The following is a 26,685-nucleotide window of genomic DNA, read 5'->3' on the forward strand; positions in this document are numbered from 1 at the left end:
CCAGTCGAAAAAAGCAAAATAAAGACACAAAAACTATATACATGCAAGAAATATCGCGCGCAGAATAGAATATAAACCCTTAGAGGCAATAACAAATACACTGGAATAGATAAAACTAGGTAATGAAATCGAAAAACAGAGGATTAAAAGGAGACAAGCGGCAAGGCAATGCGATCTCAAGGCAGAGCGGCCAGGCCAGGGACAGTCTCTCCCACAATTCCTCGCGCACGGGCCGGGGCGCTTGGGAAAACTGCAAATCGTCTATACCGAGATAAAACAAGAAGACTTCGTTTCGGCAACCAAGTCAGATTTCTCAGATGGCGAGTTCCTTCCCGGGGATGCGTTTCTACGGCGCTTTGGTGGAAAATACCTCGAAATTCGATTGCATTCCGGTTTCTCTTTTAAGCGAATAATCCGCTGATTAAGTTGACACGACCCACGTCCCGTCACTTGGTCATCAGTTGTAGCAGCACCAGGCCACCTTACTTCCTTGTGGGTAGACAAACGCTGTTCTCCCTCTTCCGGCGGCTCATGGGCGCGACCAACACGTTGAGCATCAGTTGCCGTCCCTTTTCTTTATGGATGTCCACTTCATTCCTCTTCTTTCACTCAGAAGGCAATTTAGACGACCGTAGGACGTTTTGCGAGCGTATGACTTCTGTCACAGTCCCCTTTCTGAGTCCCCATTTGAAAGCGCGCCCTTTGCTGAAAGCTGTGCAATTCCTGCGCAAATGTGGACAAAGGCACGAGCTCCCTGAGCTCGATTGCATATCCGCTTCACGAGCCATCGTGCAGTAAGTGAAACACTTGAAGCTACCCGCTCGTGCTATTAGCACAGTCCAGTGTTGGATTGATGAAAAGAATATGTTACTGTAGTTTAATAACAAGCGGTCCAGAACCAACGACTCAACGGACGGCGTGTGCACCGCAGCTGCCAGAAAGGGTCGTCTCCTCACATTCGTCGCAAGCGGCGCCACCAGATGACTCCTCGCAACACGGCAAATGGCGGCCAGGGGCGGGCCCGGCTTCCTATGTTTCTCGTGGACAGACACGCTTGTTTTTACAGTTATTTTCTGGCTTCGCCACATCATGAAGAACTTGGTACTTGCGCTGCGCACGTTGCTTAGAGACTACTTCGTTACACCAGTTTCTTGCATAAACGGCGGAAATAGCAGTTCTGTGAGTGCGTTGAAGCGGGCACATCTCTGGAGCGGTATTCCAACCAGTGTTTGTCAAGGACAGAGCAGACGCTCTTAGTGGAAAAAGCGCTCGCCATGAACGAGGCACTTTTTTTTTTCTATTTTCCTCAATTGTGCCATCTGGACGGCGAAGACGCTGCTGGCTGGCCTGCGCCAAGAGGACTTTATGTGGCCGATCGCGCCGCAGCGCTCGATGTTCAGTGTGTCCTTACCTATATACAGGGTGTACCCTATTAGAATAACAGGTTACCTTTAACCGCAAAAACTAATCTATGCGCCGTCGAACGCTCATTCTCCGGCCAAAGGTAGCGCTACCGGTCCGAGCAAGTTGCCAAAGTTACAGCACTTATCATTAATAATGCGAAATCCTTATATGTCTCATCGTTCTGTCCTTAAGCCAAAACACGTCGGCGACACGAAAGGTACCAAAACGTTTACGTGACCACTCAGTGAATGACTAAGCGAATTAAGATGATGACTCAGCACATTGAGAAGGATGACTCATTACCTTAAAAGAGGCGGTGCAATGATATTCAATTGGAATGTTTTTCACTTTACACGAACTTACTGGCACTAGTAGGACTCAAGGATACTCGCACGCAACACCATTGACCAAGAAACGCCTTTGTTGCAGCGTAATTTTGAGAACAAAACCGAGTGTTTTCATTTCATCTCTCCTTCGCGAAACCTGATGACGTAGCTGGGCGGTAGCGGTACCGCCCAGTGACGATATTTGAATGCGGCTCATAGATTGGACCCGAGCATGGCGTGGACACTCGATTTGGGCTCGTGATAATCGATAACTCGAGACGCATTCGGGTAGTGTCCTGTGTCCAATCGCCGCAATGACGACAACAGCCGAACCACAACAATGTCTGGAACTCAGCGGGTGTCTTGTGCCTTGCCAATCCCAGCGCATGGCTATGATCAACATTGGCGGCATATAATCGGCGCCAGATCTCGTGGCCACTTGTTCTGGCTGCGAGTTGAGGGGGTGAACTCTGCTCGTTTTTCTTTATTTTTTTTCTGCGACTTCAATTACGTGTGGTGAAAAACGAACGGTCATTTCACAGGCCATTCACGTCAGTAATCCGTTCTAAGTGGTATTAGCGCAAAACACAAAAATCGTTGCATCCCCCCTTTAAGAGAGCTGACTCAGCGAGTAAATCATCTGTCTGTCCTGAAAATGCAACCCCACCCTTGGTTAGTGTGATTCTGAACTAACAGATGGCAGTGGGATCGCCTTCCAGGTCTGTACATCAATCCGAGAAATCGTCTGTGGTAGCGCTTCGATACAGTGGGGTATTTTTCTATATCCTGAATTTGACGTCCCTGGTCCATGCTTGTTTTTCCTTGCACGAGCTTTCTTTGGAACGCGCATGGCTGCGCCAGTTCTCGTGCAAGGGGGCCAGTTGCTTACGCTCCGAGCTCACGTCTCTAGCAAATGTGGGCAGAACAAAACGCGAAAATCGTCCTGAGCCAAATGGCGAGACACATGCACAACTAAACCACCGACGCGTTGAAATATATAAATATGCCTGTGCGCCGTTATCGGCGATTTCAGAGGCCAATTACACATATTTCATTATGATCAGATTTATGTTGTCACGAATGACGGTGACGAGAGGACAAATAGTGAACTGAAAAATAGTAGGGTTGTGCGAATAGTGGTTCGAATCGAATAGCGCAGCGTCATCCCTAGCTTCTGCACTGTTGAAAGAACAGGTCATCTTGGCTTTACCTTACACCAACGTTACTAAAACACTCAGTTGGGAAACTCCCATAGAGACAGCTTTCAAAGAGTGGCCCCAATCTGTCTGCGGGCACCGAGCTAATGACGAACACAACGCCACCATTTCTCCCGCAGCGGCCTCTCGAGGAACTGTACGTGACTTCTCTGTTGGCTTTAAGAACAGATACAGCGGTAGAGGTTACAGGGGTGCAGCCCCCGTCGCCCCGGCGGACGCGCCGCGCTCAAAGCCGACGTTAAAATGCACCTAGGTCAGGACGCGCTACCTGAAAGGCCCGCTGAGGCATGGTTGTATAAAAACAATATTAATTGTTCCGCAAAACCTTGCGAACTAAAGATGATAAAAACATCACGCGCCCATCATTTGGCACTAAACTCCAATAAATTTCAGACAAAAAGAGTCTTTTCCGTTTGTTTTTACGCAAAAAAACATGCTTCCTAAAAGCTCAATGTGACCACAGTACAGACAAATGATAAAGAGTGGCGCTGTTGTCGCATTTAGCTCGGTCGCGGTGGATGCCAGCGGCCCAGGTTTCGACGGCGAGTTTCCCAACTTAGTGTTTTAGTAACAATGCCTTACACTGTCAAGGCAATGAATGACGCAGTGCTATTTGATTCAAGCTACTATTCGCACAACCCTAAAAAATAGAGGTTTAATCGGCGAACTTGTGCCAAACAAAAAAAGAAATAAGGAAAGAGCGTCGAGGCAGCAGAAAAGCAGGCGGCTATTCGGCAGCGTAACAGAGAGCGAGAGCGGGAGTGACTCGGCAAGGTCGCTGGCAGCTGCTTTTCTACAGTGCGGCACCATCTCGAAAGTTCGGAAAAGAAGGTTCGAGCGTCGCGCGCTCGGGGCGAGGATGAACTGGCACTTTCGAGAACAAGACAACAGGGCGAAAGTTACGTCTGGTGCAAGAATGAACGCGAATCTTTTAGAAGTCCGTGACCGAGCGTTGCTTTCTCGGCTCGGCGGGCGGCAGTATGACGGGCCGGCCCTTTTGTCGTGCATGTGTTTGGCTCTTTGTGGATTTCCAGGAAAAAGAGATGACGGAATAGGACTTGGGTTTCCAAAATTCTAGCTTGAGGAATCAACTACCTAAAAAATAAAAAAAATAATAAACTATTTTTTGGGCGGTCAGGTGTCTCATTTAGGTAGCTGGGTGTTTATTTTGACCAAAACCACGAGACTGGAAAACATAAAAAATGACACTCAGGTTTAGATATTGAGTTTGATAAACCCAAAGTAGGGCTGGTGCGGGAGTCGTAAAAAAAATACCGATGTTAAACATTTAACTCACAGCAAACCCTGATAATAATTAATTTTAATACGAATTCAGTGATAAATGCAATGATTGGCCAGGCAAAGATTTTTGGTCTGTGGATAGCTTTTACACAGTTTAAGCAATGTACAGGATGTCACAAAACAAAAAAAATTACAGGGTCTCTTTTTACCCCAAGAATAAACGAGGCATCGCCGAACGCTCATTTTTCGCCCAAAGTCAGCGCTAGAGGTCACAACCAGATGTCAAAGTTCAGCCCGATCCGATACCTTATTCAAAAGTTATAAGTGATTTTCTAAAAAGTTCATTGGGAAAATGGCGGCCGACGGAGTTTTCGAATACATGGGGCTCTATGGGCACCAGAAACCGAAAAGGGGCAAAAATGGGCTTCATTTTCCCACCGAAATTTTCAGAAAATCACTGATAACTTTTGAAAATGAGCGTTAAACGATGCGTAGTTTATTTTTGCAATACAAAAAAAAACTGTAATTTTTTTTTTGTGACATTCTGTGCCAGTCTTAATTTGGTGATTCATGCGCGCAAGTAGTGGTGTGCAAAAATGAAAACAAGATGCAAACCGGTAGAGTGTGACATTGTATAAAATATAGTGTAAGCACTCAGATGGTACTTAAGGATGAAACAACCCTACATTTTACACTAGCGTTGAGTGCATCGAAGGTTAAGGGTGCATTAAAGGCTAAAGCTTGTACACATATACTGCTCAGGCCATTATGTTTGAATGCTCATAGTACTTTATTACCCTCAGCTTTGGTGTAAGTCCTCTCCTCATTGCTTACAAGAGAAAGAAGGAAACATTCTAAGTTTGGGTTGATAGAGAAATTGCACCTGCTGACAGCTACCAATCATCTCGGCGCCGATTATGAGTATTCACTGCACGCCAACGGCCGCCTGCTTAGAACGAGTTTTTCCCACGTGGTTTCATACAATCACAATTGTTCTTGACAAACAACAATGTTTACTCAGGCAAGCGGTCATATGTGAAGCTTAGAATACTTTGTATTGATTGTGGCACACGTGGCAAGTTGCATAGGCTTTTTTACAATCCGCGAAATAGAATGCTCTTGGGTTACCTTGGTCACTGATATAGCACACGAAAGAACACGAACTGAATCGCTGAGGGAAACGAAAACATTGATGATAAACAAGCGTGTAATCACGCGAAAACTGAGGGCATTGCACATATACAGAAGATAAGCTTTGTTTCACTAAATACATTACAAGTAAAGTATTTGGTTTTACCCTGCGAGCGAAGCGGAACATACAAGTGCGAGCATTCTGCCCTGAACTATACTTCCAGTGAACAAACGCACCATCCGAAGCATCGAGTTCGTTTTTATAGCTCTTAATTGGTACGCTCAAACCTCTGAAAACACAATTATAATCAATTCTATTCTTTCAATTATTTTTATTAAGTGCGCCTATGTGTTTTTTTTGTCTATTGCGTTCACGTACCATTTTCTCAGTTATATAATATTTATTTTTAGAAGTCCGACACCTATAGTCTGGTTCATCATAAGCAAGGGCCGCATAATCAAAGATGTAGACAAAAAAAAAAAAAAAAGAACGCGAGCAAGCGAACACACATTGAAAATGCAATGTAACGGCACATTCAAAACTAGTCGTTAGTTTTTTAGAGAGCAGCAGTTTCGTAGGGCGACATTGTTACCCGTTGAAGGTTATAAAAAGTGCGGTACAACTGTCAGCTCGGGGTCTTTAACGTGCATTACGCAGTATATGTGGTACACGATCGCACGACGGTAGGTTTAGGTTGCAGATGGGCGACTGAACCCAGGGTTCCTGCTAAAGCCCCTTGATAAAGGCGATAAAGGCGTTTTTTACAAGTACCGCCAACCATTGTTGTAGAAACACGTAAGACACGCTCCACGAGCGGGTGCTCCGCCGCCATTCGCTTTCAAGGGCCAGTCATTATAGTGCTGCGCCGCCATTTGCCTCCAAGGGCCGCTCGAGACACGGGACTCGTGCACTGGCACCTTTGAGGAGGTTATTTGAAAGACCAACGCAAACACATCAAGGGGATATAGTCCCTACAGGTTCCGCCAACGTTGGGTTCCGCAACGTGAGCTCCGTGCTTTGAACGGAGCTCGCGCTCGAGCATTTCTCCACGTGCTCTGTTCCGCGGTGCCACTACACACTCGGCCAACGATCCCCCACCGCACTTGGTTTAGCCTGTGAGCTAAACCAAATGAGCTACGCTTATGCCCGCGTCCCACTAGAGCGACAGACAGAGACAAAAGACAGCGACAAGCCTCAAACTCATCCAGCTTGCTCGTGATGGTACCTTTGGCAGGCGTTTAGTCGTTCGGTGCTCGCAAAGTAAGCACGAGCGATTGCGAGCCTGCCAAAGGTACCCTCGCGTGCATGACGCTCTTGTTTGAGGATAGCCTCCGTTACTCTACAAAGCGTCTCAAATCGCGAAAGACTCTGGTCTGAGGCTTGTCTTTGTCTTTTGTTTCTGTATGTCGCTCTAATGGGACACGGGTATTAGAGTATCGGCACTTTTTCCCACGATATTTTTGTAAGCACCGCCATCTTGGTGGTTAGTAAACAATCAAACGCAACTGCCGATCGTCATGATTCAGAAGTGCGACCTCCTTAGCATTAGTTTCGGTGTCAGGCAGCTCGCGTAATATTGCTTTGCTTTGTCGCGAACTGTTTAAACATTTGTGGAGGACGGAAAGGCGTTTCCTGTGATTTCAAAAGCTTCAGATAACTGACAACCATTATTTCAAGCACCAAGATGTCTATGAAGCGTAGCTTACTTAGTTGTTCTAGTTTAGCCCGACCGCATAGGCACAGAAAGAGAACAAACAGCTTGACCTCTCGCTCCTGGCGCTGCTTCAGTGGCTTTAACAGCCCGTAGCGTTGTCTGCGCTCCGAACTAAGGTAAAGCAAAGCAATATTCAGATCTTAGAGTTTCACAAGCCAAACAAAACAAAAATCACTTAACACGCCCCAATAAAGAAAATGCGGGTTTATGTTCACTAATTGGAGATCTTTTGACGTGCAACCGAAATCGCAGATTGGCCTCCGCCGGATTGCGGGCACCTCGGCCGATATTTAAACCCGACAAATGGGGATTCATGGGCTAGCGCGTTGTCTCAGAGACACTGAGACGATTCAATGTTTTGTGTTTTGTTTTAATATCATTGCCACTTAAAAGCCACCGAGGTGGTTTTTGAAACAAAGCATAGTCAAACCATTCCGACAAGCATAGTTTGATTGCGACAATGGTGTTTCTAAGTGATAAAAAAACATTAAATATTTTTCGCATACGTGGCGGGATCTGAAATGGCAGAATGAATTTCATGGCGCCCATTTCATTTGGATAGCGTCGGGAATGTGTACCGACGCACAATATAACGCGCGGAAAAGTAGCGGTGGTGCACCCGCAGACTCGCGCTTGTGTTTCTGACATCTCTGGCTCGCTCACTGTGGGCATCCAGGCATCTGACACCCTGACATCTGGCGCTTTTTCCGTCTTCCACGTGCCGTTCCAAGCTACACGACGAAAGATGCTCATCAAGCTGTTCTTGAACACGTGTCGCCATCTGTACTTTATATTAAGAAACTACAATTTGCCGTAACTGAATGGGAAAGGTTTGAGGTCTTATAACATTTTTAACGTGTAGTATATCAATATGGAAGTTCTGGAAATTTAATATCGAAGGATGCTTCATAATTTAATGTATCGTTATTTTGATTCGTTGACGTGATTCCGTTTTTATAGCGCCACAAAATAATGTCACTTTAAACTTTATTTTTTATTTTAAAATATAAATTATCTGTTTAGTTCGTTGTTCACTTTTTTAATTTATTACATGCAACCAAACTCTCACGTAAATTATCGTGGACAATGGGACGTTATAACTCGAGAAATATTTTTTTCAACAATAGAGACTGTGGTCTATTAAAAGATAAATAACTAACTAACAACCAAAAGTATTTGTAATTTTGAGACATTACAAGATTGTCGAAAAACAGCCCTTTAATTTAACATTAACTTTATAATTGTAAGATACATAGAACGAAAGTTATAAGCCGTCAAAAAAGCACCAACTGTCATGCACGGTGGGGTTGCACCTTAAGGCATCGGCGCTTGGGCTTGCGCCTTCAAGTCGTCTAAGGGACAACATAAAAGACTCTGTTAACTTTTTATTCAAAAGTCATGTGATTTTTTTAAATTTTCAATGCGGAAATGGCGGCCGGTTGAGCTCTCTATCTCTAACACATGAAGCTCTGTGGCGTCAGCTACCGAAAACCAGCAAAACTGGGAGTTATTTTCTAATGGAAATTTTTGAAAATCACATAACTTTGGAATAAGATAACGCTGCATGCTGCAGCTTTGCGATCTGGTTCGAACCGTCAGCGCTACATTTTGCCGGCGAATGAAATTTGGGGATTGAGCTGTTTATTTTTGGAGTAAAAAAAGAAGTGCGCATTTTTGTGTTGGGATATGTACGTGCATCTAACACCGTGTCAAGGTTGTAGTCCTCGGCAATGTCAATAAGAAAAAGTTACAGCGTTGAGAGTCCTGCTTGAAATCATGAGGTAATGGGTACCATTCCCCTAAGGGTACGTTCGATCGACCTTTTTCTCCTAATTCATTTACCTTTCAATCTGGTGCGCTCGCGCATTCGTTTCAAATTCCAAATCCAGTTCTTTTTTTTAGGGGGTGAGTCGACAGCAAGGCTATCGCATGTAATAAAAACGCTTATACCATTTATTTTTTTTTGCGCAGCTTTTAGGCGCATATTTCCGGCTTCAGCGACGTCGGTGTCGGCGTCGCCGTCGGCGTAACCGCCCGTTGAATTACGGGGAATTTCTCATAATGACGTTACGTGTTGACGTCACGAGAGTTACCTTCCCGAGGGTCACAAGGGTTACGAGGTTCACCCTTACGCGTGTTACCCTCACGAGGCTTACCCTCGTGACGTCACACGTGACGTCACATGTGACATCAATATAGGAAGCACGTGTCCTTTGACGTCACGTGTGACGTTGCGTAACGTTAAACGCATCAAACATTGTCAATATTTTCACTCAATTTCGCTAAATTCGTCGGAAAAATATTTCTGCTAAATTTAGTGGAAAGTTTTCCTGCTAAATCTAGCGGGGAAGGAAGAGGGGCACATCCTTCCCTCCGTACCATTCCCTCGTCCTCCTGAGCTGCGCTCTGATTCGGCGTTGCAGGGAATTGTAAAAGTCTTTAATTTTTTTGCTGAATACTTTCAATGAAATAGAACTTCAGCCACATATCTCAAGACCAGTTTGTACGTCATACCGGAATTCACACGGACAATTAAAAAAGAAAGTATGCCCCTAACCGCTGATTCACACTGGAAGCGGATCCGCGTTCGCAAAGCGGTGGCGAACGCGGTTGTATAAAGATCCAGTACAATTGCCTGCGCATCGATGACATCAAGTGCGCGTGCAATTGTACTGGATCTTTATACAACTGCGTTCGCAACCGCTTTGTGAACGCGGATACGCTTCCAGTGTGAATGAGCGGTAACAGTATTCATTTATAGATGAATTTTAAAAAAAGTACTGCGAAAACACAGAACGATAAACCCAGAGAAAACATGGAGTGAGGAACACACGCCTTCCGCTTGCAGGATGCAATGACGTCACCTATTTAGTGCATACTCAAAAACGCATAGTCAAGAGTTCAATAAGATGTGCTGGCGGGCTAGCTGGTTGTCCATCATGAATAAAATAGTGAAAAACAACAAGGAAGGAAGGACGAGGTAGACAGGAAGGACTGACAACTGACTTTGAATTCAGTTTGTTATTTTTTTTACGTATAACAACTTTGAGGGTGTACTTTTCTTTTCTTTTTTTTAAGCGATAACATCAGTAACTTTTTCCTTCTCCTTTTTTATAGACTGTAATAAATGTCAGTTATCAGTTAGTGCCCGTCCTGTGTACCTCGTCGGGGGGATCGGTGGCCGGGTGGTCTAGCGCGCACACCAGCTCGGAGCACGGGGAGCAAAAGCTCGCGCTGCAGAACCCAGGATTCTGGGTTCAATCCCCACCCCTGCCCATTTCTATCTGGATGAGCATCGTACCGGCATGTGGTCTTGTATCACTAGTGCGTGGTCCACGTAAAAGGCCCCAGGGCCGGTTTGCTCACCTTGCGGCTGCGGCTGCGGCCGCGGCCAAGAGGGATTTTTACGTCACGTGGGGAGCTCCATGGGGACAAGGAAGTACCTAGCGTCCCTGCCTAATGGCGGAGAGATCCGGATCGCTTCAAGCACAAAAGCCTAATGTCGCTCGCAGGAACTGATTGCAGGGACTTTCAACTGGAGTCCAATTGACCGCCCCGTTATACTGTAGGAGCGGCAGGTAAAGTTACGGGCAGGAAGGGTAAATAGGAGCCAAAATAAAGAAAAAAACACACAAGATAAAAGCGGTAGCAGCATATTTATCTACCTCCGTCGGCGCCGGCGCCTCGCGTGTTCTGCTATGGTCGAAAGGTTAACCCGCCGGTACTTGTCGTCGCGGCGTCAAAGTTTCGGGTTCAGATCGCACTAGGGACTTCTTTTTTTTTTTTTTGTATTTTGCGCGTCTCTTACTTTTTAACTGTGATCCTTTTTAGGAAATCATCCACTTGCACTACTGCGCCTTACACGGTTTTTACTGTTAGTCCCACCTGTTCAATCGAAACACCGGGAAGCAAAAAAAAAAAAAAAAGGATCTACGCAAGTTAACGCGCTAATACAATCATTTCATAATGTTCATTAAAAGGAAACCAAGATAACAGCATCGCTATGGCTTTCACACTAACGGAGCCGTAACAAGCATCCTTTCCCCAGCAACTAGTTTTATGTGTTTTTAAATATACAACGCTCTTGCTACGATTCCTTTCAATAACAAGAGATGCCTATTTAGGACTAATAAAAACTGCAGTTGTGACAATTAAAAAAAAAATACTAGCAACTGTGGCTACACTGATTGACCGAAATCCTACAGGCAAGGCAGCAAGTCAAACGTCTAAGAAAGTAGTAAAACCGAAATAAAAGCGATCATACTTTCACTTGCATGGAATGTTACAAAAAGTATATTTATACTTTTTACATTTTGTTGTGGCAATCGTTTTGTAATATTACCACATTACTTGTTGAATTTTAGTTAAATTAGCGGACGATCACGACCAATGCAAAAATGAATCAGGCGTCGACATCGCAAACCCTCTCTCTAATCCAAACACCTAAAATGACTTTGGAACAACAAATGGAATTCATTATAATTAATTCCAATAGATGCTATTCACTGAGCCTGCAGGTTCGATTTTTCCAGGGAGCGCCACCGTCGATCCGCCATCTTCGAGGTCTCGGTTTGACTGGCTTGGGTACGCTACGCGGTCGTCCGCTGCTAGTGTGTGCTAATTTCATATCGTTGAAGCTTCGTTGAACAGAAGAGAGAAGAAAAGTTGGTCTCCGGGCGGGGCGTTTTTCTTGTTGCTGCCGAGTACCGTGTGTAAAGGCTGAACCGCATGTAAGCAATTGGGCGAGCGACGGGACGAGACGAGCGACAGCGACGAGACAAGCGACGACGACCCGCTTCGCTGTCGCTCGGTCACTCGCGCGACGTGGCAAACCGCATGAAAGCGACGGGAGTAAGCGACCAAGGCGATTAGCGACCCTTTCTAGAAATCCAAAAACCGAACGACGCGACGACCGACCGCGAGAAATCCTCGTCGCTCGTCACCGACTCCCATCGCTGTCGCCATCGCTCTCTAAATCGCTTACATGCGGTTCACCTTTTACTGTCACTCGTCGCGTAGCTCGGTTTTGGGATTTCTAGAAAACTTAGCGCTCATCGCCTTGGTCGTGTACTCCCGTCGCTTTCATGCGGTTTGCCTCGTCGCGCGAGTGACCGAGCGGCAGCGAAGCGGGTCGCCGTCGCTTGTCTTCCCACTCGCCAAATCGCTTACATGCGGTTTTTAAATCGCTTGGGCTAATGAAAGATGCGCCGCATTTTTCATAAGCTGCGCACTCTGTGAGCCGCACGGTATGTTTCTGCACAGAAACGAACACCGAAGGCACGACGTAGTACGACACAGCGGCGATGGAGCAACACGGTTACACGGCCGTAGTACAGAAAATCCGCTAGAGAAAACGACAAAGAAACTAGCAAAACAAAACAAAGAGTAATCACACCGTGCTACAAAAGCACCAAAGTAGAAAAATTAGTTCTTGCAAGAGCTACCGCCGTCGGCACGGCGGGCGACACGGAGCGCTTCATGGAGCCGAGGGGCAACGCGGCCGCGGTAAACGAGTCCGATAGCGACAAAAACGAACTAAAACACACAAAACATACTCCCACGGCGCTTCAAAAGCACCGAAGTATAAGAATAACCCCTTGTTTCGATCAAAAAGACCCTTTAAAGTTGTAAAATACTGCTAAACCACGCTCAAAATGTCCGGCCAGATGGCATTCGCGATAGCAAGAGACCTCGAAGATGGCGACTGTGGTGGACGATGCCAGCGAACCTAGCGAGTGACGTCAAGTGAATGTCACCTATTATGATCCAAAGTCATTTTAGGTCCCTCACTCTAATGCAAACTCCTAAAATGACTTTGGATCAACAAATGGAATGAAATGATTGTATTAGCGCGTTAACTTCCGTTCATCTTTTTTTTTTTTATTCCCAATGTTTCGATTGAACAGGTGGGACTAACAGTAAAAACCGTGTAAGGCGCAGTAGAGCAAGTGGATGATTTCCTAAAAAGGATCACAGTTAAAAAGTAAGACACGCGCAAAATACAAGAAAAAAAGAAAAAAAAAAAAGAGCCCCTAGTGCGATTTGAACCCGGAACTTTCACGCCGCGACGACAAGTACCGCCGGTTTAACCTCTCCACCATAGCAGAACTTTTTTTTTTCTTTTTTTTTTTCTTTATTCCATGGAAGCACAGACGGTGGGCACATAGATCATAGTTGCAGTTTTGAAACGAGAATGCACTGAGATTATACAAGCTTATTCAGATACATTTTCACCAACACTTTTAAATTCAGACAAATTTGCATAGGTCTTCGGGTGCGCAGGACTGACTCGGCTGTATCAGAAATCAGGAAACAAAAGGCACTTTTCAATTCGCCAGTACCATCTCGTCTTTTCCCCGAGTTCATCAAGGACACTTATTACGTGATTGCATGTTTCGATAAAATTTGATTTGGTAGTCCTTGGTGGTTCAGCGTTTCTGTCTATCATGCGAGTCTTCCAGAGACTATGCATACCAAGCAAAATAAAAAAATCTGAGGGAAATGTCTGGATCTTCCACAGGAAGAAAACGAATAGAGTATGCGTTGATATACAAGTCCTTTTTGATAGTCCTTTGAAGCACATCCCAGAAAAGGTATGCATCTGTGCAAAAAATAAAGCAATGCTCAATAGTCTCTGGCGTGTTGCATAAACGACAGTTGACCGACCACGGTACAAAAATTCCTTTGTCACGTAGCCATGGTTTCACGGGTAGTGTGTTAGTATGAAGCTTAAAGAAAAATGTTTTTGCAGTTGGGGGAACGCGCATCCTGCGAACTCGTTTTAAAACATCTTGATCTGTACCGTTTGGGTAGTGGCTGCGATATAAAGGGTCTGGAAATAGCGAATCTATTAGGTTATGGTAGAGCTCTTTTCTGGAAACGGTGAATAAATAATAAAAAAAAACGCACTTTCAAAAACTCAAAAGCTTCGACGACTTCTTTGAGAAAGCCAAAAGGTCGTGGCATTGCCACATGATCGGATGAAACAACGAGGTTAGGGAGGAGATCCATCAAGTGAGTTTGGAGAAAGGTCCTAATGAACGGGTGGGAAGTCGTTCTGAGGAACATGAAACGTGAAACAATTTTCCGTACAAATAAGTGGGTTAAGCCTAGTCCTCCCGCTTCGATAGACCGAAACAGATTGTCGCGCCGCATTGGCTGCCATGAAGAGTCCCATATGAAGGTCGCAAATACCCTATGGAAACGCTGAAGGTGTCGTCGGGCACAGTGAATAACCTGAAGCACGTACCACAGTTTTGCGACTAGGAAGATGTTACATGCAGTAGCGCGGCCAAACACCGAAAGATGATTAGGCTTCAGCATGTCCGCTCTGCGCTTAAGATTTTTGACACTTTCTGTCCAGTAGCGTGAGCTATTTCGAACACATTCTAGTGGCGCGCCAAGGTAAGTAGTTGGCACGCCAGACCACGCCATTCCTGCATAATCCGAGGGCGTTGTCCCCCAAGTCCCATACCAAAGTCCACAGCACTTGGAGGTGTTAACCAGCGCTCCAGCTGCCTTACAAAATTGCTGGGTTAATTGTAATGCAGCGTCGATACTTTGCTTATCAACACAGAAAAAAGCTACATCATCGGCATAAGCCATAACTTTCACTTCATGAGATAACAATTTATAATTTTTTACGTCTGTACTTTTCAGTATACTTAAACACAAAGGTTCCAAATATAATGCAAACAGAAGGTTAGACAAGGGACATCCTTGCTTTACAGATGAATGAAGGTGAATTGGTTTGGAAAGAGCCCCGTTAACTATTAATCGAGTTGTTGCTTCGGAATAACATATTTTTATACCGTTAAGGAGGAACTTTGCTACGTTTATGTGTTCTAAAAGAGCAAACAAAAAGAAATGGCTTACGCGATCGAAAGCTTTCGCTAGGTCAATTTGAAGCATGGCTACTTGATCTTGTAAACTGTCGCAGCAATGAAGAACTGATCGCGCTACGTGAATGTTTGTCTGGATTGTGCGGCCTTTAATCCCGCATGTTTGATGAGCTCCAACCACTCTTGAAATGGCACATTGTAAACGTTTACCCTTACAAAAATATGTATGGACACTTCTAGGACGTTCTATAGACCAGCGTCCATAGGGAGGACAAAAGGCATCTATAGGCGCACCACGACCTCTGTTGCCTCCGTGAAGTCGTCCTATGGCTGCCCTATAGAATATTGGCCAACGGACGTTCTATGGACGTCCTATTCTATGGATGATGTGTGGTCATCCTATACGCTTTCTATGGCAAGGCGCCATAGAGAGTCCATAGAAGCTCTATAGGGCGTCTACACAGGGTCTTTACGGTGTCTATAGGGTGCCTGTAGAAAACCGATACGAAGTCTACAAGGAGTCCCTAGGGTGTCCACAGGGAAGCCATACAAGGTCTACCAGGGTCCTCATGGCGTCTGCAGAAAAGCCATACAAGCTCTACAGGGAGTCGCTACAGGGTCCGCAGAGAAGCCACTCAGTCTGCAGGGGGTCTGCTATGGGGTCCGCACCGACCAACGTTTCTAGAGCAAGTTAGTTGGGAAACTGCTAAAGAGCTTGCTCTGAAAAAGCGGCACCGATCTGTACACGAAAACCAAACTAATTGCGATCGCAACGCCACCATTCCACCCGCAGCGGCCACTCGGATAACTGCACGACTGCGTGTGTTGGTTTGGGACTATCGATATTCGACAGCATGTGACTGTTCTGCTTCGGCTTTAATCGGCCACTTTGGCGCCAAAACATATACGGTAGAAGAGGGGTTTCAGGGATGCCAACCCCCTCTCCCAGGCGGACACGCCGCGAATTGCCACCGAAGTTAAGACGCACCCAAGTCGGGACGCGCTACTTGAAGTCGCCGGTGAGGCATGGCTGTAAAAAAAAATATTAATTGTGCCGCAAAACCCTGTAAGCTAAAAGTGTATGCAAACATCACGCTCTTGTCAGTTTGTACTGATCTCCAATAAAGGGTTCTACAAAAAGAGCTTTTCCCCATTTGTTTTTACGCAAAAACGTGCTCTGTAAAAGTCATTTTAAAGAGTGTAGGGTCCTTAGGGGTCTGCAAAGAAGCCATACAAGGTCTATAAGGAGTACGTAAGGGGTTCACAGGGAAGCCATACAGTGTCCACAAGGAAGCCATACAGGGTCTACACGGGCTCCTTATGGAGTCTGCAGAGAACCCATACAGGGTCTGCACGGAGTCCTTACGGGGTCCATAGAAAAGCCACTTTAAGCGATGCTGGTACCGCGGTGTGCGAATCGCACTCCCTAGCTCCTGGATGATTGGCATCAAAATAAAATGGCTTGCCTACACTTTGCTGACGTGAAAAATAAACATAAAATAAGTCTCTGATACTCCGCGTACATAGCAAAACTACAATTACTTACGCGTCGCGCGCAGACCCAGCCTAGTATACCGCTTTGTAACGACGATCATCCAGATGACCGAAATTTTGATAGGCACCAGTGCGCCCACTATGGGTTGTGAAAGTTGCGAATATCTACGGGGGCCGCAGCGACCCACATATACCTACCTCCCACTGAGAAAGTAAAAACATTATTCCGGCACATACTAAACACTTCCATCTCCACAATGAGTATACCCTGAGGTTGGATATGCCTCCAGACATCAATGTAACATATTGGTACCCGGAACTTAATTAACAACTCTTTAACCCGGACACCTCGCTACACCTAAAGAAAACATCTACCCGGAAGCACTTTGTTAATGCCCCAATATAAGCTCACACCATAGAGAGGAAATAGGATGACCATAGACTCACTGGGACCATAGAACGGAAATAGGAAGGAATGAAAAACTTTTTTCTTTCGCGAAGATCTCTATAGCGTTTTTGTGTCCATTCTGTGGCAAATCAATGGTACATAGACGGTCTAAGAACTGTCTACAGGAATCCATAGGATGGACAAAGAGGTAATAGAACGGCAAAAGTATGGACATAGGACGTCCATACATATTTTTGTAGGGGTAGTAAGAATTTTGGCAAATATTTTGTAATCGACATTGCAGAGCGCTATTGGACGATACCCTTCAACAGTCCTTAATTTGTCAGAGTCGGAGCTTTTTGGTATTAACACGGTGTGACTTTGATAAAACGATGGAGGTAACCTGCCATACTGAAGTGAAGCTGTGAAAAGTTCAAGGAGGAATGGGCATATACTGTCTATGTGTTGCTTATAAAATTCTGCTGAGAGGCCATCTGGTCCAGGTGCCTTCGAGCTAGGAAGAGACCTCACGGCCTGGCATATCTCTTTGAGAAAAAACGGTCTAGTAAATAGTTCGGAGTCCTCGTCACTCAAGCTGGGCAGCAGTGAAACGAGAGGCGCATACTCTTCATTTGATGAGGGGGAGACCTGACCAAATAAGTTTTGATAGTGTTGTGTGAATGTGGTCATAATGTTGTCGGTATTTCTTGAGTAAGCGCCGTTACATAGCAACTCCGGAATTTCTTTAGCTAAGGCGTGCCTGCGCTCGTCATCTAAAGTATTTTTAGTAGGTTGTTCGGCCAATACAAGGCGTTGACATCTTGATCACACAGCCGCTCCTCGGTAACCCTGAAGCTCGTGGCGTTGGAGCTCAGATTTGAGAAAGCAAATTTCCTCATGAAAACTACCTGGTTTTTCGCATTCCAGCTCATACAGTTCGTGAAGGCTATGTGTAAGTGCACGCCTGTCAGCTTTTTCAAGATATGCCTGAATACACGCACACTCAATTGCGATGTTTTTAGCTTCTTGCTTAAAACTATCCCACTGTGCCAAAATGGAAAGGTCGGTATTACTACGAATAGCCATAAAACAGGTAATTAGTCTCTCATTAAAGTCATTGCTTTTAAGGATATTGCTGTTTAACTTCCACAGCGCCCATTTTGGTCTAGACATTTGTTTGCGTTTCTCGCCTAGCCTCACACTTACAACACAATGGTCAGAGAAGGATACCGGCGTTACCAAATATTCAAACGTGTGTTCCAAAAAACAACTAGACACGTATATTCTATCAAGGCGTGCGTGGCCAGAACTTTGCAGGTGCATGAAGCGATTGATGAACGTTCGAGAGGCACCGACGTCACTTAGGCAGTGTTGGCGCACAAGATTCTCGAGAGCGATACTGCTGTTGTCGCGTCTCAGACTGATCGTCGAGCGGTCGTGGGCTTCGCATACACAGTTAAAGTCGCCAAACAGGACAATACATTTGTCGGTATCAAGAAAAGCAACTAAATTTTGGAAAAGTGAAAGTCGACTAGAAGAGTCATTATAGGCATAAACGCAAATCAGCCGCCAGTGAATTCCCTCTAAGTAAATGTCACAACAGATAAAACGACCTTCAGTGTCAACCGTGTACGAGAGCGAGGTGTAGTTCAAGTCTTTGCGGAGAAACAAGAAACAACTAGCCGATAGTCCCACAGCGTGACTCACACAAACGTCATACCTGTGTAGAAAAGGCTGAAGCGCACTTGTTGTGGCCTCCTCCGACTCTATCTTTGTCTCCTGAATCGCAACAATGTCCAGCCGCTCACGTTGCAAGAGCCGACAAAGTTGCACCTGCCTCGCACGAGATCTTAGACCTCGGACGTTTAGTGTTGTGAAATTTAGGGGAATATTCTTAGCTTCTATCCGTCCTCATAGAGGCCGCATTTCAGCGTTGAACGACACTCGCCACACTTTAGGTAGCTCCTATCTTCGCGTTCGGCTTGGCACGGGACCCCGATGCCTTCTTTTTGGCGACGTCTCCGTCGCCAACACGGTTGAGTAGTGTTGAGGACCCGCTTGAACACGAAGGTGCCTCTTTAATTGACAACCGGTGCCGGTCGCTTGAGTGGTTGGCTGCTGCTCGAGAAAGGGCCGTCCTCGCTAACTGCGTGCTGAGGTGTAGTCGGAGCCATGGAGACAGTCGGTGCGGGAGTCGCATCAGGTTCCGCGTGCGCATTCTGTGTGGTGCTGGTGTTTGGGGATGCTGCAGGTTCCAACACTGGAAATTCTTCATTCTTGTCGATGTTTTGTGATGGCTGGGTGTCTGTACTGTCCCCGGGCCGTGCGTCTCCTGAAGGATGGGCCGATTCAACGGGGGGCAATTCCCCGGTGACGTCAGCTACCTCACTGACGTCCATTAGGAGCTCCGCCGCAGTGTCATCTTCGTGTGTTTGACGTTGTCGTAACATGCCAGCATAGGTGGCGCCGTTGACACACTCCTCAGTTAGGTGACCATACCGCCGGCAGTTGGAGCACCTCGGTGTTCTACAGTAGCGTCGAATATGTCCCACTTTGTTGCAGCGCAAGCACAGCGGAGGTCGGCCAGGAATAAGGACGAGGCTCTGGCATCCGTAGACTTGAAGGAGATGTGGTATCTGACTGGCATTGACACCATCCCCTAATACCAGTACTACCTCTCGATTTAGAGTCTCCATGTGCTCAAGCTCGCTGCACCTCCATTTTTCTCTCTTGATCGATCGCACTTTGCCAAACGGGGCGAGAGCTTCGATAACTCGTCGATCCTCTAGATGCTGTGGAAGCCAAAGAAGCTTTAGGTTTACTTCTTGCTTGTCCGGGTCAATGATGAGGCACTTTCGGTCTTTCACGCGGAGCTCTCGTTGAGCGACGAGCTTTGCCTTGGTAACAGCGTTGACACACGTCAGCATCCAGACGTGACACATCTGGAACTGTCCGAGGCTCACAACGTCCTTCAATTCGACGATGCCACGTAGGGCGTCTCGAAAATCAGGAGCTCGATACGGGCGCGCCAAGAGGTCCCCATGCAAGAAAACGGAATTCAGGCTCAGGTTACCTGATGTCAGACGTGGCAGGATTATCCGGTAGTCTTCTGGAACGTTATCAGACGTCATAACGTTTCCTCGGCCAGCGGCCGATAAATTTTCCCCGGAGAACATGGAAAACGTGGCCGTTCGAAACAGCGTCTTCTTCTTTCTCCCCGACCATAGCAGAACGCGGGAGGCGACGGCGCCGGCCGAGGTAGATAAACATGCTGCTACCGCGTTTATCTCGTGTGGTTTTTCTTTATTTTGGCTCCTATTTACCCTGCCTGGCCGTAACTTTACCTGCCGCTCCTACAGTATAACGGGGCGGTCAATTGGACTCCAGTTGAAAGTCCCTGCAATCAGTTCCTGCGAGCGACATTAGGCTTTTGTGCTGGAGGCGATGCGGATCTCTCCGCCATTAGGCAGGGACGCTAGGTACTTCCTTGTCCCCATGGAGCTGGTCACTTGACGTAAAAATCCCTCTTGGCCGCGGCCGCCGCCGCAGCCGCAAGATGAGCAAACCGGCCCAGGTTAGCGGTAGTACCGCACTGGCTAAATTGCTCATCTACAGTTGAGAGACCAGACGCCCACTGCGGTAGACTAACTTCTGGCTGTATAAACATACACACAATTTTCTTTGCTTTGTGTCAACCTCGTCTTTCCTTCCTTGTTGTTTTGCGCTATTTTTTTTCATGATATTCATCAAGAGCTCAATGTCTACGATATTCTTAGGGAAAAACGGTGTGCATTTTAAAGTATTTCAGATATCGCAACTGAGTGTTATCTTGTTCACCATAATTGTGTAACGAAGCAACGTGTTGCTCTTATATCTAGTTATGTGTGTGATTCTACGCTGTCAGATTTCTGTAATTTTAAAGAAGAGTTTTGCCTTCGCTAGCTACAATCGTATCCCTTAACTAAATCTTGGACTTGTGATTTAAGGATAGCTCATTTTGTTCTCCAAAATGACCAATTGGTACTTAACAATAAAAAAAAAAAAAGAAGTCGGTCTCCATCTTTAATTAAGGGAAAACGTCTTGCTCGCTCCTTCTGTGTATGTCCTATTCCTCTCCGTTCAGTAGAACCAGACTCGGACTACAAAAATTTGACCAGTGACACATGCATATTGATTTAAGAAAATAATGATATCCAAGTCTATTCGTGAGTAGAGGGCGAGATTCTAGGGGCATACCAAAGTTTGAGTAAGGTCAATGCTCTTGACCGCGAATCGTTATTTTTTTTTTTTTTTTTGAGCATGCACTTGGTCACTAGGCTGCGCGACCCATGAGGACAGGCCGACAATGCGTTCAAAAGAGTAGTGATGTTTCGAATCATGCGGAAAAAAAAACTTTCTTACTCAAAATGAGGTAAGCTCTCTTTAATTTGTGTAATGGCGAATTCCACTGGTCGTTTTGGAGCGGGCCGGGATCGACTTTTCTGGAGCGAGCCTATTTCACTGGGCGATCGGGATCGAGACAGGCCTGTTTCACTGGTCGTTTTGGATTAGCTCCCGCTCCAGATCTCGATCTGGATCCGAGAAAAGTCGCTCCCACGATTTCGGCGGCTTCAACCGGAAGCCAGCCGGGCCAGCCGTCGGCGCACACACGTGACTTTCTCTCTCGTGGGGCATCTGGCCTGATCTCGCCCATGTCGCCTCAGAGGAAGAAGAAGCACGTCGCGGGCTGGGCTCCTAGATTGTATCGACATCAGAAGAATTCGTAATGGCCGCTTGCTTACCCCTGGTCTCGACAGCCGGTTCGTTTTCCAGGAAGGAAAGAAGAAGCTATTTGCCGCGCTACGGGCATTCCGGCAATCCTTGCTAGAAGCGCCTGAGCCATTCCTGTCGCTCGTGTGTCGAACACGTGTTAGCGCCGCGATTGCGAAAACGTCTTCGAAACGACCGCGGCGGCCGCGGAAAGGGGATTCCCGGGCAGTTGAATGACGGGAAGGCATCCGCCGATCCCGGAGCAGTGTCATGTTACACTAAGGACCCGTAGGCGGCGCGACCCTGTTCGGATCGTGTGCTCCAGTCCGGATCTGGTACTGATCCCGGCGCGCTCCAAAACGCACCGTGGAATTCGCCATAAGATATCACTTTTGGAAATTAATGATCGTCAACGACAAAAAAGGCCCACTTAACTTACCCTTCCAGTTCCACAAGACATTCCATCTACGAAGCGTTCAGTGAAGGAAACTGGGGAATTTTTCACCTTTCCGTAACACTGGAATTGGCATTTGTTGGATAACATCGTCTTCTGTTGAACAAAAATTTCGATCATTTAATGGAAACTTAAGTTAATTAAGAACAATATGAACTCTTTCTTTGTTTGAGGCAAGATCTGGACCTCCAAAAGAAACATTGTTTATTAAGAAACATGTAAAGCCTACTCCAAAAAATTCAAGCTTGATCAGTCTTATAAAGATTGGTAAGCAGAAAATGTGTGATATGCCTTCCACTTAAAGTGGCCCTGCAATCATATTTAAGCGTCTACCTTTTCTGCGGTTTCCACGTCTCTTGGGGTTCGGGCAAGCCAGCGGGCACGGAGAGAGTAACTCAATATTAGTGCGCCATATTTTAACCGGACGACACGGAAATCTCCTCCACCGATGAGGGCGACCCACGGTACCGAAAGCGCGCAAAATGTGACGTCTTTGGTCCTGGGCTTACTACTGGTCAGAGCCGCTAAAAACTTCTTTTTGGTCGAAATACAAAATATAAGTGGCGCGAACCGTTTCAATTAGTTATAAAAGTAGTTTTTGTTCACTATTATAGATGAAAAAAAGAAAGAAATGCAGTTTATAAAGTACGGAAACAAGAAATGACCCGTCGGCATACCCGCCGCCAAGCGGTGGAAAAGGCGGCGCATACAAGAAAGGAGTAGTGGGATAAGGCGCCGACACGAAAAAATACCGGATGTACGCGGTGGCGCTGCAGCCGTATGGACAGGAGGATCCGACCGGCTCCGAGCGTACCGAAGGCCTTCGGCGAGAGGCTTTGTCTTGCGGTTTGGCCGTTTCGCGGTATGGCAGCGCGAAGTGGCTCCCATTCTGAACTGATCTTTACCCCGTGTTTGCTGTCGTTCGTGGCCAATGAAGTGTCATGCCGAATTAGTGTTTAATCACGCAGCAAATGCAATTAAAGCCGCTTTGGCTGCCCGCTGCATACAGCCTATCCAGAACATGCTTTAGTGGCGCCCTCTTGCGCCGTCGACACGGAGTGTGGCGGCCGTGAGCGCTCGATAAGCTCACTATTCCTCCTCTAGTTCACGGCCACTCAAGTCAGGACCTACGACGTCATGAGGGAGGTTATTTTTTGCTTGTTTTTGTAATTCTGAATTGCCTATAACTTTTAAAATAAAGCGAATTTCGCGAAAAGAAAAGTTTCACTAAGTTACTACGTTCAGTGCGCTCAGGTTCGGTGCAAATTAAAAAAACAATAAAAAGTCCTTGCAGGGCCCCTTTAAGGGCGTTCGTGGCTTTGTATGGGCCACGGCCACTGGGCAAAAGGAGAAGGGCGTCCGAACAGTACCGCCTACCTAATATTCGCTGCCCTTTCTGACACACGCCCAGAGATGGCGTAGCATAACCGGAAAGGCCGTGAAGCGTGCGACCGTGCCTTTGAGTGCCGCGCCAATGCGTTCGCTTTTGTGTGTTAGCTACCACTGACCCTGGATAGCTCAACAATTAAGAAAAGAAAACCTGGATAGCTGAGTCGGTAAAGCACTTGGCTCAAAACCTCAATGCTGTGAGTTCAAAATATGCGGAGAGCGAAGTCGTTTTATATGGTTCCCTATGGACGTAACGCTTTTCGGTGTCGTTTTTTTTAAATTAAAACCGACTGCTACAACCGGCTGTTACAGCCGGCCGTTTAGCAAAAGTCATAGATTTCGAAGAAAATTTACTGATAGAGTACAGTCTGTGTTATTATTGCAGGTGGTAGATGGGCCAGCGAAGGTAATGACCGGTTTGTTTACTTCAGTCTTTACTTCGAATACAAAAGTTTTGAGATAAATGGCAAAAGGCAGGTGCACTTTGATGAGGCCCAGCCACAGTACGTCACTGCCTCAACAGGCAATAAAAAGCATCTGTTAAAAAACAACAAAACAAAATAATCGAGAAAAAAACAAGAGCACATTATTATACATCTTTTTATGTTCACAAAGAAAATTACTAGGCACGTATTGCGGAGCGAATACATTGAAGAAGAGCACCAAAAGGCATCATTGAAAATAATATTTCCGATGCTCTATGTATGCGGTTACAGTTTTAACTGCAGATCAAGGCTTAGTTAGGCCAGATCTGATCAGAAGAAATAAAACAGCAAAAAAATAGGCAAAACAACAAGTAGAAAGCATGCGCACGCATAGCGCTGCCACTCATACCAAACCATTCTTTTTTAATATTTATGTTACGAATGACAAGTGATGAGGCATCGAATAAATGAAGAAACTAAACGTTTAATATGGCGAACTTGTGCCCAAACAAAAACAAAAATAGAGAGAGCGTAGCGTCTCAGGCGCTAGCCTTTCTCGTAACAGCAGAGTCGATCGCTGGAGCGAGACTGATTACGGACTGCCACGTGGAGCCCCTATATACCAGCGCTGGCTTATTGAACAATCAACCGAGAAGGTTCGACGACTAGAAAATTCGTACCTCGAACAAGCAACAGAGTTCTCGAATGTGCCATAACACTAAATTGGAAGAATAAAGAAAAGACGATTCGCTCCCAGGAATCGAACCCTTGCTTTTCGCGTGGGAGGCAAGCACGATAACCGTTAGGGGACGGCCTCGCTGCCTGCTTGGCCAGCTGCGGGCGCGGCAATATTATGAACGTTTCCAGTGGCTATGAATACAGTATATTATGTTTTTTTTTGTTTTTTTTTTTGTTCAGTGTAGAGTGTGTTGCTTGTTGTCTCATTTCCATTAAAAAATGTGATAACGTAATCATGATGGCGAAAGTGGCATTCACGTATATTGTAACGTATCGTATTACGAGACAACTGATGACGGTTAGGGTGACGTAAAGCATTGTGGATCCGTGACGGATCATGATGGATGGGATGACTTAATCTTGGTGAATCCATTTTGCATCCATCATGCTTACGTCATATGCTTTCGCAGTCATAATACTTTATCCAGATTTTCCAATAGGGATTTTTCAAATTTGACTAAACGTCGATCAATAATCACTATCCAATGCACAAACCCTTGATCTTTCCCCATTTCTGTTGTAATGATGTATGTCAATCTCTACTTCATAACTTGCCGACATTGCTTAACAACGTCTTCTCCGCCCACATCAATGTTCCTTTTTTTTATCTAAAACAGTCTACACCTATTTCGTTCAGGTGATCAAATTTGGGGGTTTTACGTGCCAAACCTACGACGGGCATCTGGCACGCCCCAGCGGAGGACTGAGGATTAATTTCGACCACCTGGGAATCTTTTGACGTGCAACCGAAAGCTCGGTTACACGGCGCCTTCTCCGCAATAAGCCTCCGTCATCGTTCAGGTGATTATATTCTTGTTTTATGTAATATTGTATTGCGTTTTTATGAGGAGGGACACGGAACCTCTAGCTTCCGAATCGAAGTCTTTTGTTCGGACTCCTCGTCGGAAATTCGTTTTTATGAAGTTTGAAGTTCAAAGTTAAATTGACTGGCTTTTATACAACAATCTTCATCTTAACGAATACATTAAGCTTCATGAAACCGGGCAGGACATGACTCCCTCAAAACACTCCTTACAGCACCGCCAAAGAATACTTTCAGGCTGGTTAATATGGGAACCAACATCAGTAATATTAGCTGAATTCACACGAACACAAACACGAGGTCTGTAATGAAGAAAGATAAGCCCTCATATTTATCTGGTTTACCAATATTTGAATATTATTCAAATGGGGGAAACGGCTAATTTTATTGCAGTGCGTAGCATAGTGTTTCGATATAGCTGTCCATAAAGACCGAGTGCTCAAGAGACCTGCCATCATGGACTTACCAAATTTTGCCACAGGAAAGAGGTATTTTGTAAACCAACAACTGCACACGCAGCATATTTGCAACGATGTGTTACCTCGTCTAAACTCGGTTTCGTCCTGCGTTTTAATTTGAGAAACACAAGAACATATTTTTGAATGCGCGAAGGACACAACCGCTACATTGAACCTGGGAGTAACTTTACCGATTCCGGAAATGATTTGCAGGCACCTATTCAAAACTGGACGCAAGGCAGGCTAAAAAACCTAGTCACAAATGAGTCAAAAGGAGCTCTAAATATTACCACGTGCCTCGGCGAGCGAGCGCGTGCCTGGCAGAGTGGTTACCGCGCTTGACTTTCGCGCAAGGCCCAGGGTTCGATTCCTGGGAGTTACCCGTCTTTTATTTATAGCTTCAGTTTAATGTTCTGGTAAATTCGAGAACCCTGTCGTTTGTTCTGAACACTCTGGTCCGAATGCTCTATCCGCCGAACTTTCTACGCGGAATGTTTCAGCAGCCAACGCATGTACATAAGGGGCTCCGCATGGCGAGCCGCAGTCAGTCTTGCCCCAGCGTTCGATTCTGTTGTTGGGTGTGTTCAGATCAGGACGGTCATGGTGGTGTCATGCCTATTTTTTGTTTTCAATAAAATTTTTATAGGAAGTAGCGAATCCTGTCCACACAACGGGACAGACCTTAGTTTTGCAAGATACTTCATAGTATTCGTGAAAAAAATCGCATTCGAAAGGAGGTTGAAAAAACGATTTTCCAAACTGCGCGATGACGCAAATTTGAAGGCCGGACGAATAAACAATACAGCTTTCTACACCGTCAAAATTTTTACGTTTAATTCAAGCATACTTTTCTATCAGAATTAGTTAAAGTTAACTTATTTGAGCATATAT

General features: G+C 45.8%; 1 protein-coding gene across 1 annotated transcript in view; it reads right to left on the minus strand.

Annotated features, from left to right (window-relative positions):
• The window catches only part of LOC115332391 (venom metalloproteinase antarease-like TtrivMP_A), a 143,835-nt gene that overhangs the window by 21,828 nt on the left and 95,322 nt on the right, over positions 1 to 26,685 (minus strand). The window contains exon 13 of the mRNA XM_040218941.1: positions 21,947 to 22,057. Coding sequence (XP_040074875.1) covers positions 21,947 to 22,057 — 111 coding nt within the window. The remainder of the gene's footprint in view (positions 1 to 21,946; positions 22,058 to 26,685) is intronic.

The sequence above is a fragment of the Ixodes scapularis genome, unplaced genomic scaffold (genome assembly GCF_016920785.2).
Source record: "Ixodes scapularis isolate PalLabHiFi unplaced genomic scaffold, ASM1692078v2 PGA_scaffold4__175_contigs__length_147842914, whole genome shotgun sequence".
Lineage (NCBI taxonomy): Eukaryota > Metazoa > Arthropoda > Arachnida > Ixodida > Ixodidae > Ixodes > Ixodes scapularis.